At 50.3% G+C, this 20,262-nt stretch overlaps 1 protein-coding gene across 1 annotated transcript; it reads right to left on the reverse strand.

Annotated features, from left to right (window-relative positions):
* Positions 1-731: 731 nt before the first annotated feature.
* On the reverse strand, positions 732-13,053 carry AARS2 (alanyl-tRNA synthetase 2, mitochondrial). The gene is made up of 22 exons (XM_081140899.1): positions 12,573-13,053; positions 11,056-11,247; positions 10,384-10,529; positions 10,007-10,174; positions 9,318-9,462; positions 7,762-7,907; positions 7,435-7,543; positions 7,011-7,049; positions 6,814-6,925; positions 6,185-6,318; positions 5,582-5,726; positions 5,185-5,357; positions 4,948-5,061; positions 4,708-4,848; positions 3,668-3,805; positions 3,480-3,589; positions 3,246-3,354; positions 2,855-2,977; positions 2,489-2,599; positions 1,833-1,916; positions 1,611-1,721; positions 732-1,189 (listed from the first exon to the last, which is right to left on the reverse strand). Exons 1-22 carry the CDS (start codon positions 13,011-13,013, stop codon positions 1,025-1,027), a joined length of 3,156 nt encoding a protein of 1,051 aa, XP_080997025.1. The 5' UTR covers positions 13,014-13,053; the 3' UTR covers positions 732-1,024.
* Positions 13,054-20,262: the final 7,209 nt, after the last annotated feature.

Consider the following 20,262-nt stretch of genomic DNA (forward strand, 5'->3'; position numbering starts at 1 on the left):
TCCCTTGGCTTCCTCCTGCTCTGAGCTGCCAATTTTCAGCTTCAGCTCAGGTGTGGGATAGATGCTGTGCAACTTGTTTAAAAAGTAGTGTTCCTCTGGTTCCTGCTCTTTTCACCCCATTACCTGCCACTCTCCCAGCTGACTGTGCTGCCCTCCTCCCCCTCAGGGCCTCTGCACTGGCGGTTCCCTCAGCCTGGACAGCTCTTCCAAGTGTCACCTCTCAGCACGGAAATACCACTACCCCACCATCCTGATCCCCAGTCTGCTTTCTTCAGACCTCATCATGGACAGACACCCTCTTCTTTCTCTTTATTGCCCGTTTCCCATTAGCAGTAAGCTCCACAAAGACAGGAAGTTTTGTCCGTTTGGTTCTCACTATATTCTCAGGAGCTGACCAGTACCTGCTACTCATTTTATCATCAAATCACCAGGGCCTTCAGTAAGACAAGCTATTGTTTAAGAACTAAGTGATACAGAGAGAATCTGCCCTGCTATAGTGACTTTCACGTGACAGTTCTGGATCCTGGTGGCCAAGGAGGCCTTTCTGGATGCCTAGGACAGGCTGGCATAGAGAGCCTGACCGAGCATTGTGGCAATGAGGATGGCCTTGATGTGGATACTGGGTGGTCTTTCAGCCCAGTGTGAGGACTCAGATTGGTGATGGGGCACCCATGCCAGGATGGGAAAGTCTGCTCTTTTTAAGCAAAAAAACCTTCTGGAACTTCCTCTCCTCTGGGAAATACTTTTTAATGAGCAGTCACAGCCAGGACAGCCCATGTTTCCACATTCACCTAGTGGGTGTGTCTCTGGGCCCACTTCTCCGTGTCCACGCAGGACCCAGCCCAGGGTGGCCCTCTTCAGCTCAGCTGCTGGGCCTCCAGCGTCTAGTCCTCTGCTTCAGCCTCTAGGGAGGTTCTGTTGGTTCCTTCAGGGCTCCTTCAGGAAGTTTTGTCTGTTTGGTTCTTGCAACATTCAGCAACTGACCAGTAACTGTTAGTCTCTTTAGTCTATGTGAGTCCCTGGGTCAGAGCTGGTTGAGGGCATAGGCTCGGGCTGTACTGAGGGCAGCTTCCAAATCAGTAGTGTTTCCAGTGCCCTGGGCCACCACTCGGGAGCCCCAGGCCTTGCCCCCCATATGGCTGCACACAGCCAGCGCCCAGGCCTCTGCTGTGAAAGCTGGCGTGGCACTCTGGGGACAGAAACAGAAGGGGCAGCACTGTAGAGCAGCCGTCCCTGCCACCATCCACTCAATGTACCCTTGGGAGTGGAGTCAAGGTGACTAGAGCCCCCTCCCCAGCCAGGCACATGGGGGAATGGGGTGAAGACAGGTGAGGGTTGGGTTGGGAATGTGTGTGGAAGTTGATGCATGTTTGCAAGGGATGTGCAGCCTGGAGGGGGATGGTGGTAATCAGGGAATCTCATGGAACCCTCTCTGGTGGGGATGTGTGGTGGTAAGGGACAAGAAGATGGCCCTATCTATGTCCTGGGGTGTCTTCATAGATTGCCTCTACCCAGCCTTGGCTCCCTTGTCTGAGAGGAATAAAAAGAGTGGAATCAGAGGGCTGGACTAGAGATGGGCGGGGTGGGGGCTGCTCTCCCACTTCCCTCACCTGGGCCACCTGACAGGCACACAGCACATGCCCCAGGGGCTGGGGGCTGAGTAGCAGCACGGACGTGCTGGGCACCTGCTCACACAGCTGCCGGACCACCTTCACCAGCACCTGGGCAAGGGAGGGCAGGTGGTGATCCTGTAGCCCCCCAACTCCCAGCTTCCTCCCCATCAGGACTTCCCCTCCCCAGGCCCTGTGGCTACCCCCAACCCCAATACTCACTGAGAGGGACTCAGTGGAAACTGTGTCCACAATCAGGGGTCCCTCTGAGTGCCGCTGCAGCAGCTCCTGTGATTTCTGTGCAGCCTGTGGGACAGGGAGGACAGCATAGGGGTCAGGCCAGAAGGCAGCTGGCTCCCACTTCTGAACTGAGCCCCAGTCCAGGAACCCCCTCCCTTTCCCTTTCTCCTCCCCCCTAGCAAAGGTCTTCAGATTTGTGCAGAGGGGGCCAGGGGTCCTGCCTGAAATGGTATCCTTCTTTTAGGTTCCAGTGAGTCCTTCCTCTCCTTCCTCACCTCCTCCCTTTCATGTTAGCTCCAGGCCATGACAAATAGGTCACTGAAGGTGAAAGGACTAAGGCAGAAGTACAGATGGATGAGAGGAGGCAGGAGGAAGGAGAATGCAGTCAAGGAGTAATTAGGGCTGAATGGAGTAATCAGTCAGCTTCCTGGAGGGAGGGCCTGAACCAGGCTTCGGAGCTGGGAAGATAGTTTGGCAAAGTGGGGGTCTGGTGATGGTGTCCAGCTGGGAGGAGAGGGAGCTGGCACCCATCCCCACACCAGGCCTGAGGCTCCTCTGTGTTCCTACTAGAGTGTCTCTGACCCTTGTTGCGTGTGCCTGGTATCTGCCCCCATGGGTGCAGCCAAATCCCCTCCTACCTGCCTTATTTCCAGCTTCCGAATAGCAGTGTTGGCACGCCGCTGCAGTGCCTTCAGTGTGGCCTGCAGCTCCCGCCGTTGCCACTGGGGTATCACAGTGGTGTCCACGGCCTATGGCCAGAAGTAGCACATCATCCTTGCCCCTCTCTGAGCCACAGCCTTTGAGGCAGGGATCAGCAGGGCCAGGGAAGAGACCACACCTACCACATCCCACCCTGCAGACAAATGACAAACAAACACTGAGGCCAGCTGGAGTCCAACAGGAATGCTGGGGAGAGACTGGAAGGGTTCAGAGAGGCATGGGGAAGGGCAAAGGACCAGGACACATATTTGTGTGTGCAGCTTCATGGTGGGCATGACCCTCACATCAATGAGTTTTCCCATGTCCTTGGACAGCCGCTGAGTCTCCACCGCATCCTGGCTGCCCCGATTCAGCCGCTCTGCAGCTGCTTCCACCTCCTGGGCCAGGCTCTGGCCCACTTCTCGGGCCTGCAGGGAGGGAACAGGATGGTTAGGGCTGCTTGGCTTACTTTCGAGGCTCTCAACCTATTGATGCTCAAGGCCAAATTAGAAATATTTAACAATCAGTACCAATCAAGGCACCAAATAAACATAACAGCTGCCAGCTGCTAGCAGTGCACATGTAGGAACACTGGTTCTGCTGCTGGGCATCCCCCAGCCCGAGAGTATCAACTGTATGTGGCCCCTGCCCCCATCCACACTCAGCAGTCTCCTGTGCCCTGCTGAAGTGCTCAACCTGCTGGGCCTGCTCCCCAGTGATGGCCAGCAGACGGGTGATGCCCTTGGCGAGTTGGCGCTCTCCAATGATGACCAGGTCCCCTACAGCCCCCGTGCGCAGCAAGTGCCTGTGGGCAGAGGCAGGGAGGAAGAAGTCAGGGGGTTATGGAAGAGAAAGAGCAGCCTGAGCTCCAAATCAAGGAAGGGTGAGGATCCAGCCCCAGGCAAAGGTAGGCAGAAGGGGGCGACTCACGTCCCACAGCACAGCTCCACAGAAGTCTGCAGTGCAGCTTGAGAGGCTGGGTCCAGTGCATGGGCCACAGGCACTCCCACTGACACAACCCGCACCGGATCTGGGTACACCTGTGGGTGAGAGGACAGGTCTGTTAACAGGCCTGTGGGGGGAAGGTGATCACCACCAAGGGGGCTCCCCCAACTCACCTCATCCAGACAGCGCAGACCAGGGACATGGGCAGTGCGTGCCAGGGCTACCTCCTCCATGTACACGGCCTCATCCTGCCTCACGACCTCCTGCACAGTGCTCTCCACTGCCCGGAGCTGCTCTGGGGTCAACGGGGCCTGGTAGATGGGAGGGAAAGGGACAGACTGATTGGCAGTCAGCCCCATGCCTACAGCTGACGCATTAAGAAGCAGTCACTGTTCACTGAACTACCCCCAGGTTCTAGCTAGAACCTAATAGGTGCTCAATAAACATTTGTGGAGCAAACAATTCTTTTCTTTAGAAAGCTACCTGGGAGTTGGGCCTATTGAAAGCTGCAGGCCTTTCATTAGGCATTAAAAGTAGATGGAGAACCCTGGCCGGGTGGCTCAGCTGGTTGGAGCATCGTCCCATACACCAAAAAAGTCAGCGGGTTCAATTCCGGGTCAGGGCACATACCTAGGTTGCAGGTTGGATACCCCATAGGGCTGTGTACGGAGGCAACCAATGAATGTTTCTCTTTTCTCTCACATCGACGTTTCTCTCTTCCTCTCTCACCCCCTTCCTCTAAAATCAATAAACATATCGAGTGAGGATTAAAGCAGAAAATGGAGGTTCTGTACTCAAGGGGCTTATGACAAGGGGCAGCCCAATGGAAGAGAAGTACAGGACGAGGGAGACGGTGGAGCAGGAAGTAGTCAGGTGGAATGGGATTTAGCCAGTGAGTGCTTCCTAGAGGAAATATTGAGCCAGATATGCATAGAGAGGAGGGAAATGGTGGCAGAGAAGGGAAAGAGCAGCTCCTTTGCACAAGAATGGCTTGGGTGACAGCAGGAACAAGGAAGATGGGTGGCTGGGGTGAAGGGAGGACTCCAGACACTGCCTAGCTGATCCCCTGCTGTGCAGGAGAGCCTAATGGGAAGACACACACCCAAGTTCCCATACTGACTGAATGACAGGGAGACCAGGCCCTCAGACTGGCCAGACACCCCACACCACCAGGCTTTTTCACTTTGAGCCTGCCTTTCTGTGCCCTGCTCACCTGGGTGGCCACGTCAAAACGTAGCCGCTCGGGATTGAGATGGGAGCCTCGCTGTTCTGTGCCAGGGCCCAGGGCCTGCCGCAGTGCCCAGTTTAGCAGGTGGATGGCCGTGTGCTTCTCCATGCAGCCCAGACGCCAGGCCTGAAATGCTTTTGTCACCCAGGGTTCTGGGTGATAGTGGGGGGTGGAAAGAGTAAAGGGGTTGCAGGATATCAAGAACAGCAGGGGTGGCGTCCTTACCTTATCCACATGCAGCTGCACCCGGTCCCCCACCTTCAGGCACTCAGGAGCCACAGCCTCATGTAGGATGAAGCCTCCACAGGCATGGGCCCGAGCCACTGGGAACAGCACATCCTGGGGAAGGTCAGGGGCCAAGGTGCTAAAAGTGACTACCTGTAGCCTTTCCCTCCCCTTGGCTCCGTTTCCCGCTCAGGTCTGCCTCCTGCAGAAGTTACCCTGTGTGTGTGTGTGGCTCACCTGCTGCCCCACCCGCACCAGGTAGCCTCGGTCTGAGGCCTGACCTCCCTGTTCAGCATAGAAGTTGGTTCTGTCTAAGAGGAGGCCACAGCGCTGGCCTTTCCCCACGGAGGCAACGGCCGTTCCGTCCTCTGTGTACAGCTGGAGCACCTGGGCCTCGCAGGTGCCAAACTCTGCCAAGGCAAATAATGGTTGTCAGTGCTAGGCAGGGGTTTGAGACGTACAGGTGGGTCTGTGCCTTACTTGAAGCCAACAGGCACCTGGCTGGGGAGTGGCAAGTCCAGCTTAGGGCCACAGCAACCCCTGGTGGCTCCCACGGGGAATACGTAGGGCAACCATCTGCCCATCCCTCCCAATCACGGTCAGGCAAGCCTGTGGCCTCAGTCCAGCCTCTCACCATAACCCCCGCTGGGTTGAAGGCAGTAGTTGTACTTGGGGGTGTCATCAGTTGGGGGTAGTCCTCGGCGCTGTAGCTCCCCCAGCGCATGGATGTCAAGCCTTAGTCCCTGCTCCTCAACTGACTCAGCCTGCTGGGTCCGGTGCTGCAGGACGGGTATGTGTGTGTGTGTACAGAAGGGGTGCATGGAGAGTGCAAGGGGCCTTGAGCCTCCAAAGAGCCCTGCCCCTGCCACACTGCTCTGTGGACCCTGCAGGCCCCTCTGGAATAAGCGCTCAGGGTTTGGCTGGCTGCTAGAGACCCTGGGTTGGCTGGTGAACCGCCCATTGTGCGGGGTCTCAGGATCAGGGCTCTCTCACCAAATTCTGCCCCTGGAGATGCCTCCCAGGATGCTGTGCTGGCCTCTCCCCTTCCATTCCTCTGTTTAGCCTACTGCACTAGTGTTCCTTTCTATGGGCTGTGGGAGGGACCTGAAGTGAAGGACAGACCTAGCTCAGCCTCCTGTTTTCCTCAATAGCCGCAGATCCTCCCCCAGGAACTCAGCGGTGGGGAATGGGCTGACTGTCCCAAAGGAACCCTGGTGGGGGTGCCCCAGCCTGTTACCTGGGCCTCCTCCTGGGCCAGCCGTGCCAGCCCAGCAGAGTCCAGCTGCACCCCTTTCTCCTCCAGCATCAGCTCTACTAGGTCCAAGGGGAGCCCCAGGTCCCCAGACATTGACAAGGACCAGGCCACTTCGGCTTTTTGGAAGGAAAACAAGGGGTTTTGAGCGGGGAGGGGCAAGATGGGGGTGGGGATGGGGAGAAGTGAGGGAGAAGGGCCAGGGCTTTTCTAACCTCACCAGGGGCCAAGCACAAGTGCCCTCTCCCCACACTGGGTTGGCCCAGGACAGGAATCACCTTTAGGCTTCATGCTCCAAGACCAGAGCTGAGGGTAGCCCAGGGTACTCCCTTGGCAACCGTCATTTCAGAGTAGGAGGGAAGCTCATTCTAGGCATAAAGCCAGTCTTAGAAAGCAGAGACTGAGGCAGGGCCAACTGGGCAGTGAGGAAGTGGGGAAATGGGGAGAAGCAGGGTGGTGTTTCCACCATAGAGAAGTGGGTGTTGCAAAGAGTATAGGGAGAGGGACATGAGAGGTGGGGGTGGATGTGAGGCACAGGCCTGGCCCAGAGCTCCCTCCTCCACCTGCCCTGGCTCTCCTGAGGGGCTCATGCCTTGGCAAGGCACCCCACTCACCAGGGAACACATCAGAAGGTCCCAGGCGCCTCAGAGTCCGATCGATGATCCGCCGACCCCGCTGCAGGGAGGCCAGGAAGGCTGCCTCGTCCTCCGACACCAGGTTAGCGATCTGAACCAGGGGCGGGACAGAACTGCAGCGAGAGCCTCTCCACTACTCTCTTGTCAGCCCGTCCCTCCCCATCCGAATCCAGTACCTGGGCTGAGTTCTTCTGCAGTTCTGGGTAAGTGTCTCCCTGGAGGAGGTAACGAGGGCTGAGGAGGTGTGAAAGACAGCCAGTCTGCTCTCCACCTCCACACCCTGGGCCTCTCTGAGGACACCTGTTCCGGAGGCTCAGAGGGCTGATGGACAGGGGAGGGACCCAAATGGGAATCAGTTTCCCAGTGGGGTGGGGCACAGGCAGAAGGGGTTCCAAGGTCAAATGTTTAACAGCCTGGGCAAGGAAGCCTCCTGAAGGCTCCCTGCTTTTTGTAAGCAAGTCCAGCTTTCTCAGCTTCTGATAGGACACTGGGGTAGACATTTAGGGTGGCAAGCCCAGGCTGGGGGCACTGCCTGGGCTCAGCGGCAGGCTCCGTGAGTGCCCAGGGAGGCCCAGAGGCGTGAGGAAGCTCTGTCCTTACCAGTATCTCCACCACTATCGGTACCAGGCTGCCAAGGAAGCCAGGTGGTGCCCGCAACACCTCTGTAGAGAACCGCACGGCTCGACGAAGGATCCGACGAAGAACCAGCCTAGAGGGGTTCAGAGACAGATATAAACCCCTACCAGCCCCTGGTCAGCAGTATGGGGAGTGGGGAGGGCAAGGTCCAGTGTGTGCTCCCATCCTGAAGCCCTTTCCCTTCCCCAGCTCCTCCTGCCATCTCAAGCAGACCCACCTCTCATCTGTTCCCTCCTCTCCCCTGCAAGCCCCAGCTGCTCCTGCCCCTCTCCGCAGTCCTTTCAGACTCACGGGGCGCCTGACATTCCAGGGGAGACGCCATCAGCGATGCAGACACTGAGTGTGCGAATGTGATCAGCCACCACACGGTATGCCATATCTGTGCGGCCTTCATCTGCTGCCCCTACCCGGCCCAAGTAAGGGGGTGCCCCACAACCCTAGAAAGCAGGAGAGAAGACATGGCTGCTGGCCCTGCCTGACCTGGCCCAGGTGGGATGCTCTTTATCACCCCTAACGTCAACTACATCGGAATGGCCTGGCTGAAGACGCTTCAAAGATGAGTGGGAGTCAGTGACTGCCCGCAAGGGGCCCACATTCATACTAACAATAATCACAGGTGTGGTCATTTACTGAACTTCTACTATCAGAACTGTATGGGTATTTGGATGACATGATGTCGAATCCCCAAAACATCCTGTTCTGGGAGGTATTACTATGCTCGTTTTAAGAGGAAACAGAGGCTCAGAGGCTCTAGGTGCCACACAACTCATTGGGAGCAGATTGGAGCTTTGAATCAGGCCTGCCTGACTCCAGGAGCTCTCCATTACACCTGCCTCTACAGGCTTTATGGGGGGCAGACAGGGACGGTATAAGCTGTGTGTACATGTGCTCCAGAGCAGAGTGCTAGATTCATGCAGCTCCAGACCTGTCTCTTCCTGAAGCTGCCCCCTCTGAACAAATAGTCCTACAGTTCAACTCATTGCTCAAGTCAAACACTTGGGAGCCAGCCTTCTCTTTCCCCTCCCCATCCAATCCATCAGTGGGGCCTTTGCTTCTACCGCCATGAGATTTCTCAAATCAATCAACTTTTCTCTACTTCCGCTACTGCTAGCCTAAGCCATGCCCTATCATCTCTTTCCTGGAGTATAAAACAGCCTCCCAATTGGTTTCTCAGCTTCTACTCATCTCCCTCCAGCCCATCCTCCACACAGCAACAGGAGTGGTCTTTTAAAAGTGTCAGTCAGATCATGCTCCTCCCCACTTAAAGCCCTGCTCACCACATTAGAATAAAAGCCCTACTTGGGACTTCTAGTTCTGTAAGACTGGACTCTAGCTTTCCTCTCTGGGATAGACTGTTTGCAAAAATGGCCACAATCCTTCCCTATCTGTGTGCATGACACTTAGCAATGTGACTTTACAGTTGCTTTCCATCAAGAGAGAGAATCTATTTCTCCATCTCTTGAATCTGGGCCAGCCTGCGACTTGCTTTGGTCAACAGAATGTGGTGGAAATGACACTGTTCTGAGCCTAGGCCTCAAGAGGCCTTGTGTGCTTCTCCTCTCCTTCTTGGAACCCTGCTGAGTTGTGATGTGAACAAGTCCAAGCTAGCCTGCTGGAGGATGACAGACATATAGCCTGGTCACCTCCACTGCCCCAAACTGACAGTCAGCCAACTCCTAGAAGTATAGCTGCCACCACTCTCCTAGCTGCTCCCTTTTTCACTTCCAGCCAGGGTATCATCCTGCTTTAGCACCCCATTACCTGCTGTGTTACATGAAGACCAGTTTCCAAAAGCACTGGTGATGAGCAGGCCAGAGAGGCTTCTGGAAGGGAAGAGGCAGGCTCACCTGGTGTATAGCATTGAGCAGCGGGGAAAAGAGGTCCGTGTCGTAGGTGGAGCGTCTGCCTTGTAGCACAGCTACCAGCCTTTCCAGGCCCATTCCCGTGTCCACGTGCCGCTGGGGCAGGGGCTGCAGACTTCCATTTGCCTCTCTGGCCAGGGAAGGTGAGCAAGGTAAGACCCCGCACAGGATTACAGGTGTGAGGCAGATGCTCAAGCGGAGTTGAGGAATTAGGAGAGGTCTGACAGAGGGAGGAACTAGAGGCAGTATAATCCCCCCACCCCTCTCTCAAACACAGACAGTGATGGTCTTAAGTCCTGTCCTTTCTCATAAAGGGTGATCTCTGCCCTCATCCCACCCTTGGGCCCCTGCCTGGACCCAGACATCCCCTTTATGGGACAGAATTTTTTGCCCTTAGAAAGAGGCATGTCAAGGCTGGAAGAAAATTTTAGAGATCATCAAGTTTAACTCCATCATTTGATAAGACAGCAGAGGCCAGAGGACAGCTGTGACTAGTTTAAACTGTTATGGGCAAAGACTGGGATTAAATCAGTTATTATTTGAAGTGTTTAGAAACATGCCTAGCACGTAGTAAGTGCCATTTAAGTGTGTTTTTAAAAGAAATGGATCAAAGTCTCCTGACTGCTATCTTTCTCACTTCCAGCAGCGATTCTCCTGCTTTGGCATCCCATTACCTGTTGTGCTGCATGAAGACCAGATTCCAAAGCTCCACTAGCTGGGGGGCTCCTACCCCACCAGCCAGGTCATAGTGGATCTCAGTACAGGGCCCACAAGGGCCAGTATCCCCCATCTCCCAGAAGTTCTCCTGTGGTCCAAAGGAAAGCACACGGCTGGCAGGTACCCTGGAAAGAAAGCCAGTTGGGTGCTGAGGAGACAGACAAACCCAGAAGCTAGACCCTCTCTGCCATGAGAGCCTCTCCATCAAGCTGAGCAAGAGGAGGAACAGGACTGACCCCACAGTCTCCTGGGATATGCTGAGGGCCATGCTGGTAGTCTCTATTTTCCAGGCCTCCTGCCCTCCAGGAGTGGACATTAGGGAGGGTGAGCTTACCCTAAGCTGAGCCAGATGTCCCTGCTCTCCAGGTCTGGGTCCAGCCCTGCCTTGGGGTCACCACCAAAGTAGGAGACCCATAGCCTGTCCTTGGGGATCCCATAGACCCGAGTCAGCAGTTCCCAGGCCATGCTGCAAGCCTCCTCCTGCAGTGGAAACCCACATGGGGAGGGAAGAGGAAGATGGGTAAGAAGCCCCACTGAAGCATCAATCAAGCCACATGAGCTCAGCTCTCAGCTTAAGACAAAACCATTTCCACTGTGTTTCCACCCTGTTTCTAAAACAAGCCATGATCACTCCTCTGAGGTTTTTCCGGCCCGAAAAGCTTCGTCCCTGTTTTAAATCCGCCTTTCTTTCAAATCCTACCTTCTCCATGAAATCCTCTAACCACTCTTGCCTGGGATGGTTTTTAGCTCATGCGTTTTAGTATTGCTGTCTACTTATTCATACAATCATTGACCAGTCATTAGGGAGGAGGCACAGTCCTGGCCATCAAGGAGCTTACAATCCTATTCGGGAGATGAGACACTCCTATTACACATCCTGCACTTTGCCTCTGCGTCTGGTATGCGTCTGCCTAGGCCAACTCTAGGAGGTGAGAGGATTAATCTTAACGCCCTTCTTGGTTGACCTCGGACCCTTTCCTAACTTCAGGACTTCCTGGAGACTCACCTTAAAATATTCACCCCCAAATGCCCAATTGCCAAGCATCTCAAAGAAGGTATGGTGAGAAAGGTCTCGGCCCACATCCTCTAGGTCGTTGTGGCGTCCTCCAGCCCTCACACATTTCTGGCTGTTGGCCACACGTCGGAAGCCTGCCATCTCACTTCGTGGATCCACAGTGCCCAGGAAGATTGGCTTGAACTGGAACATGTGAAGAAGTGGGCAGAGGGATATCCCAGTCCCTCATTAGAAGAGAAATATGGGGAATGAGGTCAGAGATGGCTGTTCAGACTGAAGGCTTACTGTGCCCCTGAATGTGCAGTGTGGTCTTGGCCAAGGAGGCAACCTGGGAGCCCAGGGGCATCCATCTCTAGTGTGTGTGTAGGTCAGACATGGGGGGAAAAATCATGAAACAGAGATCCTCTGCTAGTGTAACAGGCAAGATAAAAGGAGGAGGAATGGGTTGGTGGCTGGAAATGGGACAATGAATGGCTGCATCCTCCATCTCAGCTTCTTCAGCCACACCCAATAATTTCAGGGTACAAAACTGAGACCACGCCCAGTAGGGAGTGGCTCAGCGGTTGAGCATCGACCTAGGATCCAGAAGATCACGGTTCGATTCCCGGTCAGGGCACATACCCGGGTTGCGGGCTCCATTCCCAGCTGGGGGCGTGCAGGAGGCAGCCGATCGATGACGACTCTCTCATCATTGATGTTTCTATCTCTCTCTCTCCCTGAAATTAATAAAGATATATTTAAAAAACAAAAAACAGCCCAGCCGGGCAAGGCTCAATGGTTGAACCTTGACTTAGGATCCAGGCGACTGGGGTTTGATTCCTGGTCAGGGCACATGTCCGGGTTGTGGGCTCGATCCCCAGTCAGGGGCGTGCAGGAGGCAGCCGATCAATGGCGACTCTCTCATCACTGATGTTTCTATCTCTCTCTCTCTCCCCCTCTCATTTCCTCTCCTGAAATCAATAAAGATAGATTTAAAAAAAAACACACAAAACAAGTAAAAAACAAAAAAAACTGAGACCACAGGGCACTGGGCATGCCTAACAATGTCAGCATTTAATAGGGATCTTAAATCCCTATTAAATTGGTTAAACCTTAGCCTCTAAGGTGAGCCAATTCCCCCTCTGCCCCCCCCCCCCATTTTACAGATGAACACAACCAAGTCGAGGGAGGGTAATCAGTGCTCAAAGTCAAAGGTTAGAGAACATAGTCTAGCATATAGTATGTGCTCAACACCACATTCAAGTAATGAATGCTATCTTTATTCATTCAAAGAATGAATAAATGAAGCCAGACTTCCTCCACCAGCCTGCCCCCACAGGGCTCCACACCCACCATTTCTGGGCCTAAAACTCAATTCCAAACCTAGAAGTTCCCAGGCCGAGTCTTCCCCAGCCCCTGAGGCCCAACCATAGCCTCTTTCCCCGCAAAGCTATGAGCTCCGCCCCTTGCTTCTTTGGCCCAATCCCGTAGCGCCTTTCTCTCGCGAAGGTCACAAACCCCGCCCCCACCTGGTTCATGCCGGCGTTGACGAAAAGTAAGCTGGGGTCGCCGCGGGGCCGCACGGAAGCGGACGGCACGAGGCGGTGGCCGTGGCGGTCCCGAAAGAAGCTCAGGAAGGCGTCACGCACGGCCGCCGCCGGGGCTGGAGGGGGCTCGGATGAGAGCGGCCGACGGCTGGGGCCCCGCCACGAGGGCGACCTGCGAAGGGCCCGCCGCAGTCCGCCACCTGCAGCTACCACCGACGCCGCCATCTTAACTGGGGGCAGAGCCTTCACGGGGTCAAAGGGCACCTCGGGGATATTAGGTGGCGTGAGAAGGCAGCTGGGCGTTTCCTGCAGCGCCCCCTGGTGGTGGGAGGACTCAAGACAGCCTCTGCAGCCATTGTGGAAATGATTGTGAAGGGGATGCTTGTAGGCCCTCAGTTCATTCGGCATTAAACGAATACTCATTGAGAGCCTAGTATGCGCCAGGCATTGTTTCAGGAGCTTAAGGTACGTTAGTAATAAAATTAGCAAAAATCCCTGCCCTCCAGAAATCTATATTGTAACAGTAATTGTTAATTTTATTAATTTTACAAAGTTGGGTACAAATGGAGTTGCAGTGAACAGGCGTGGATTGAACTTTGTGTGTGTGTGTGTGTGTGTGTGTGTTTCCAAGCTGAGGAAAGAAGGCAAGAGTGCCAAAGAGGAAAATCCAGCATTCATTCAAGAGGCATTCAACAAATTTATGTGTCAGGCACTGTTCTAGACGCTTGCTAGTTCCCTGTGGTTGGCATTGGAAATGGCCATTTTGTTCTGAGGGACTGAAGCAGACTCTTTAGAACTGCAGTCTAGTAGAGAGGCAGAAGCCAAACAGCACCTGCTCCATTATTAATTGATTAATAACATTTGGTCTTTTAATTTATTTTCCTGGGGATTAGAGAGAGTCCAGTTTGTCAGGGCAGGGGGAAGCTGTTGGCCAATGACTGTAGAGATTTCTCCCTCCCTAAGCATCCCAACGCCATTAGAGTTTTGTGTGTTTTGCTTTAGGGTAAGAGATACCTGTTTCACCTCCCCCTCTGTCTGTCTCTCGATGGTGACAGCTGTGACCATGAGGCCCACACAGGCCTTTGTGGATGCAGCCCAGGTTCCTCATGGGACTTCTCATGATTCCCTCTGCTCTTGGTTTGGGAAATTTAACAGGCTGAGAAGATAATTTGCCAAGGTGAAAACCCAATAGTGGTAGAAGAACTGAGGTCAGTGTAGTCACTTACAAGGCCTCAGCCATCCAGGTGGGTTCTTTTGGCTACCATTCTTTGTGAATTATGTTATTTAGGGACTTTTGAAACACAACTTCCTTGGGAAATGTGTAGTTCTTTTTTTGCTTCGAGTTTCTTTAATGATAGTGAATTCTTAACTTTGTCTTCTGATCTGTCCCATGATCCTGTTTCTTCTCTTTCCCACATAGATTAAAGGTGTTTTGAAAGTGTGTTTTGCCTGTTTTGGTTTTTCCAGTGTTTTTGAAACAGGAACCTAAAAGCCAGATGGGGATTTCCATGAGATTGATAATTTTGTGACAAGACTGTGAAATTCTTCCCCAAACTAAGATGGGAGTGTTTTGCTAGGGAAATCTAGCTGGGGCCTCTACCTAGTCCTGATGTCAACTTTATTTTCTGTACAGATTTTGCCCAGAAAGGTAGTGCATTATAGTAGGAACTTGATGTTTTTAGACAAATGTGGATCTAGGAGCCATGGATTTTTTTCCCCAAACAGCTTTATTGAAATATAATTCATGCACCATACAATTCACCCATTTAAAGGGTGTAGTTCAGTGGCTTTTAATACATTCGCAGAGCTGTCATCCATCACCACAATTAATTTTAGAACATTTTCATTATTCCCCAAAGAAACCCCATACTTTTAGCCATTCACTTAATCCCCCAACCCCTCCCAGCACTAGGCAACCAGTTAATCAACTCTCTGTCTATGAATTTGCCTATTCTGAACATTTCATATAAATGCAACCATACGTTATATGGTCCTATGTGACTGGCTTCTTTCACATAGCATGTTTTCAAGGTTCATCCATATTGTAGCATGTACATTGGATTCTTAGAAGTGCATTTTTTGAGGTGTTTTCTGTTTGGAGAGGGTTTTTTTCTCTCATTTTACTATTTTGTCCTTGTTATTAAAAGATGATCATTTTTGCCCGGCTTGGCTTAGCAGTTGAGCATTGACCTAGGATATAGGAGATTACAGTTCGATTACCAGTAAGGGCACATGCCTGAGTTGTGGGCTTGATCCCAGTCATTGATGTTTCTCTCTCTGTCCCCCTCTTCCTTCCTCTCTCTGAAATCAATAAAGATATATATATTTTTAAAAAGATGATCATTTTCTTTTCTTTGTGGTGTTCTTTGGTAAGTAAGTTTCTTCTTTTTAATATTTCCCAGTGAAGCAAAGTGGTTCTTCTAGGACTAGGATGCTTCTATTCTGATTTGCCAGTCATCTGATGAGGAAGTTAAACTTAAGGTCTGCAGTTTCCCAAGATAGATGGATATGGAGAGAATTTACCACACTGGGAAGTTATTGACCTGGGAACTTCTCTCAGGAGTAATTACCCACTGATTTAGTATTAGTAGGATTTTCATTTTGAGGTTTAAAATGAAAGTGGGGCCTGTTTCCTGGGAGCTGTTTGCTGGGCCTGGGTGCCTTCCCTGTGTCTGGGATCACCCCTATGTTGCCATTTGACTTAGTTACTTTGCAGTTCCAAGGTGCCCATTCTTTGAATCCTCTCTTTCGATGTTATCCCTTACTCAGGGAATGGAAATTGTCCTTCCTGGTTTCCCCCACTGGCTTTGGGAGCAGGAACCTGAGGTCAGTGATGCATTCTTTCCTGGAATTTTCGCCCTTGCTGAGCACAGAGAACTCAGCTTTGGGAACTTCCTCTTATAAGTCATAAAGGCTGTCTTTTAGTGTCAGGGTTAAAAGTTCAATCTATAGAGGTGATGTATTTATTTATGGCTTTGCCTTATCTGGATTGTAAAAGCAACACTTGTGAAATGTTAATAAGGGTGGGGATCTTGTTAAAAATACAGACAGGGATTCAGTAGGTCTGGGGTTAGGTGCAAATTCTGTATTTCTAGCAGGCTCCTAGGTGATGCTGTTGCCACTTAGTCTACTGGACCATACTTGAGTGACAAGGGTGTGGTAGAGGACTTGCGGGAAGAGTCGGGACACGGAGTTCTGTGTGCGTCCAGTTCCCAGGGCTTGGGTGCCCCAGGGATCTCCCTTTTTAGCTAGAGCTGGGGGGTGGAGCCGAGAACTCCTCGCGCGCATGCGTGTTCGCTCCCACCCGCCCCACCCTGGGTCCACAGACGCGTGGTCGCGTCCGCCTGTTGCTAAGAGACGCGGAGGTCGTCGGGCCCTCGGCTGCAGAGCGGAGCTGCTCTCGCGGGAATCCGGGGACAGCAGGGTGACCTGGATCGCGACGCTCCAGGGGTGGGAACCTCCTGGGATCGGAAATTCAAGGATTCGTGGGCCCTCGAGGGTCGCAATACTCGGGTTTGTCCTTATGCATTGCTTAATGGTTACATTTAAAATGGTTAAATAAATACCTACACAATAGCCTCGATTTTCGCCTCCTGGCCAGCAAAACCTAAAATAAGTACTATCTGGCTCATTGGAAAAAGCTTGCCAACCCCTGTATTAGACGTTAAAAAATTTTTTTCTCTCTAAATCACAATAAAACACAGATGTAGAAAAGTCAACCAACCTAACGAACGGCTTAATTATTAGAAGGCAAACATCTTTGTATCTACCATCCAGGTCTCAAAAAAAACTTTGCAACCGCCTCAGGAGCCCTGCAGGGAATCTACCCTCACCCCAACCACCTCCCTCCTGGCAAAGGTGACCACTCCCCTGACTTTCACAGTAATCACGACTTTACGTGCCTTTGTAATTTTATCACTCAGATATCCACCCTTCGATGTTATAGTCTTGTCTATTATTTTAAAAAGCTTACTTGATATGCATGTTAAGTCTTTTAATCTGTAGGTTCCCTCTTATTCCCCTTCTTTTCCTTAGAGTGTATCTACTTCAGGGCCAGGCAGGTTTGACCTCACTCAGCATGTTCCTCTGTCTTCTCTCTTTCACGCAGGTTCGTGCCTGGATCTAGAGACTTGATCAGACACAGGTTTGGATCCCTTTGACAAGACAAGATGGTAGTGTGCTCTTTTAACAGCGATGTCTGGTTGTCTTTATGGCCTTAGCAGCCACTTATACAAAGTGCCTATATCTGTTAATTCACTGGAGGGTGCAACATGGTGCTATTCTAATTCTATTACATCTTTTTTCATTTATTCGTTGGAACCTTTCTATAAAGAGGCGCTTTCTTTAATATTATTTGTTCACTAGTGGTACAGTTAAGGTACAGAAAAGGCAGGGTAAATGCTTGGCTTCTTCTCTCTTTAGTTACCAGGTTTAAGATAATGAATTTGTTTCTTATCATGCTTCAAAGGTGACTTATTATTATATTTATCGATATCATTATGAACTCCTGGGTTGTAGCATATTTCATGGTTTCAATCCATTGCAATCATTATCTCTGTTAAAACTCAAATTGTTCCATCTTTGGTCAGTTGGAACCTCTTTGATTCAGCTTCCAAGTCCTTTTGATGTCACCCTGATAAACATTGATAGGTCCTTATTTTCTGTTATGGTAAGATATTTCTGGCTCATTTTGTACGTTTCTTGCCCTAGACTTGGAATCAGCCACTTCCAAAAGTTCTGGTTACTTTTAGTGGGAAATTATATTTCAGAACTACCTAGTGATGCTCATTGTTACTGGGCTGGTTATTGTTTCTAGGTTTTTATAGAGGACAGAGATAAGGAGACTATATATTTACAGACAGAATGTTCCATTAGAGGGTTTTAAGCAGGGGAGCAACATGAGCTGCTTTATGCTTTTGAAAGATAATCCCACTGAGAGAGAATGGACTATGGGGCAAGAGGGGAAGCAGGAATGCCTATTAGGATGATGTTGCTGCCCATGAGAGAGGTAATGGCCAGGACTGTAGCAGTGGAGATATGAAGAAGTGGTTGGATTCAGGCTATATGTGGAGATAGAGCTACATATGCTGATGGACGGGATGCAGGGAAAGAGGGAAAAGACTAATTTCTTAGTTTATCATCTGATAACTGGGTGGTGGTAGTACCACTCACTGACATGGGAAAGGGGCAGGCAGGTCTGTGGAAGGGAATCAAGAGTTTGCTTTGAACGTATTAAGTTAAAGTTTAGACACCTATGTGGAGATGTCACTTGATGTTGGATGTAAAAGTCTGGAGCACAGAGGCAAGATCAGGGCTGCAGCTATAGATTTGGGAGTCACTAGTACATTGGTGGTCCTGAGATAAGATCACCTAGTGGAGGCACGGGATGGAGGAGAAATGAGGAGGGTCAGATCCTGGGCTGCATCTTGAGGAGCTGGAAGAGAGACCCTGCAGGGGAGCTTGAGAAAGTAGTGGGGGTAAGGAGGAAAACTGGAAAGAGTGTGGTCACATCAAAGTCTCAAGAAGAGAAGATAATGTTTGAGAAGAGAAGTGGCCATTTGTATCAAGTGCTGCTAAGGGTTGAGGTTATGAGAGCAGAAACCTGACCAATGGATTGGGCAAGATGGGAGAAGTTTCAGTGGGCTGGTAGGAAGAAAGCCTAATCAGAGTGAGTGAAAAGGGGAGGTGAGAAGGTGGAGACAGGAAATATAGATAACTCTGGAGGGGTTTTGCTGGGAAGAGAAGCAGAAAAAAAAGAGAGGCTGGAAGGAGCTATGGTTTCTAGAGAGCATGTTTATTCATTTTTAAGAATAGCAACATTAAGGCTAGTTTGTAGGCAGATGGATATGATCCAGCCAGTACCTAGAAGAAACTGATAAAGCAAGAGAATGAGAGGATTATTGCAGTAGCAAAGATTTTAAGCATTTGAAGAGATTGAAAAATTCAGTACAAAGTAGAGGGAATAAGCCATAGTCAGGAGCAGGGACACTCCTTTCATTATAATAGGAGAGGGAGATCTGGATACAAAGGCTGAAGGCCAGTGGACCTAGGGCTGGGAAAGCAAGGGAGTACTCATCCTTATGCATCTATTCCTTAACAAATAAATATGTAGTGAGGTGAAGAGATGAAATTGCTGTCTTGATAGAAGATTTGCTGGGGAAGTATAGTAGGATTAGCTGACAGTGTTGGCCTGTCTTTTAAGATCCGAAGTCATTGATTTAAACTGAGACCAATCAGCACAGTGGGATTTTTGCTACCCATACTTAGGTGCTCAGAGTAGATGGATAATGGGACGTAATTAGATCTGGGGTTCTGCCACCTGAGTGATAGATGGAGGAGGGCAGGCATGAGTAAGGGTATTTGCAGAGAAATGGTTCAAGTCCTGAACCTTGTTCAGTATTTGAGTTCTAAATGTTATCCATATAGGCGCCCATCTTATTTAATAACCTTAGCATCAGGACTCAAATCTTAAAACATAAATGATATATATAATATGTGGCTACTCTCTCCCTTTCTCCCTCCTTTGGAAGCTTTGTTACATTAAGGTGGAGAAAAGAGACAAGAAATAGTCACTAGTTTAGCAAGAGAAAAATTTGTTGGCTGACTTTTCATCAGAAACAATAGAGACCAGAAGACAGTGGAAAGGCATCTGTAGAGTGCTGAAAGAAAAAAGCTGTCAACACAGGATTTCTTATCCAGCATAAATATCTTTCAAGAATGAAGACAGCGCTGGCCAGTGTGGCTCAGTTGTTGTTGTCCCATGCACTGAAGGGTTGCTGATTTGATTCCCTTCAGTGCATGGGACACATACCTGGGTTTCAGGCTTGATTCCTGGGAGGGGTTGTGCAAGAGGCAGCTGGGTCAGGGCACATGCCTGGGTTTCAAGCTTGATTCCTGGCAGGGGTTGTGCAAGAGGCAGCTGATTGATGTTTTGCTCTCGAATCAATGTTTCTCTCCCTCTCCCTTCCTCAATCTTAAAAAAAAAAAAAGAAATAATGAAGACAAAATTTTCAGATAAAAACTAAGACTTTATTGTCAGCACACTGCACCACAGGGAAATATTTCAGACAGAAGGGAAATGCTACCAGATAGAAAGTTGAGTCTTTAGGTGAATGAAGAACACAAGAAATGACATAAGAAGCTATCATTTCCCCTCAATTTATTTAAAACATATTGAACTGTTTAAAGCAAAAGAATTTTGCAATTGTATAGGTCTATTTATTCCTCCTGTGCTTTATGTTATGTAATATATCATAAAGGATGGGTATGGTAAGTGGAACTTTATAGTTGCAAAGTTCTTACATTTTACATGAAGTGGTATAATATTTACTCTAGCTATTCTCTGAAATATTAAAGATGTATACTGTAATACCTAAAACAGTGGTTCTCAAAGTATGGTACAAGGACTTTGTGGGGGTGTCCCAGAACCCATTCAGGAGGTCTCCAAGGTCCTCCCTTTTCCAATTACATGTCTATATGAGGTTTGCTTTTCTTTGTATACACCAACCAAAACAACACATCGCAACAGATTGAATGCAGGAGTAGATATGATAATTCATCTGTCTTTTAAGCCAGAAATTAAAGAGATTTGCAAAAAATGTAAAACAGTGCTTCTCTTCTCACTATTTTTTTTGAAAAAATATTTTTCATAAAAACGTGTTGTTTATGTTAA

The sequence above is a fragment of the Miniopterus schreibersii genome (genome assembly GCF_964146895.1).
Source record: "Miniopterus schreibersii genome assembly, chromosome: 6".
Taxonomy (NCBI): Eukaryota; Metazoa; Chordata; class Mammalia; order Chiroptera; family Miniopteridae; genus Miniopterus; species Miniopterus schreibersii.

Excerpts from the sequence above, each read along its gene's own strand:
- AARS2 (XM_081140899.1), bottom strand. The coding sequence starts at position 13,013 with ATGAGTATTCGTTTAATGCCGAATGAACTGAGGGCCTACAAGCATCCC. Across the intron at positions 3,355-3,479 it reads GTGGAGCTGTGCTGTGGGAC|GCACTTGCTGCGCACGGGGG; the intron begins GTGAGTCGCCCC and ends CTCTGCCCACAG. Across the intron at positions 2,978-3,245 it reads CTGGGGAGCAGGCCCAGCAG|GCCCGAGAAGTGGGCCAGAG; the intron begins GTTGAGCACTTC and ends CCCTCCCTGCAG.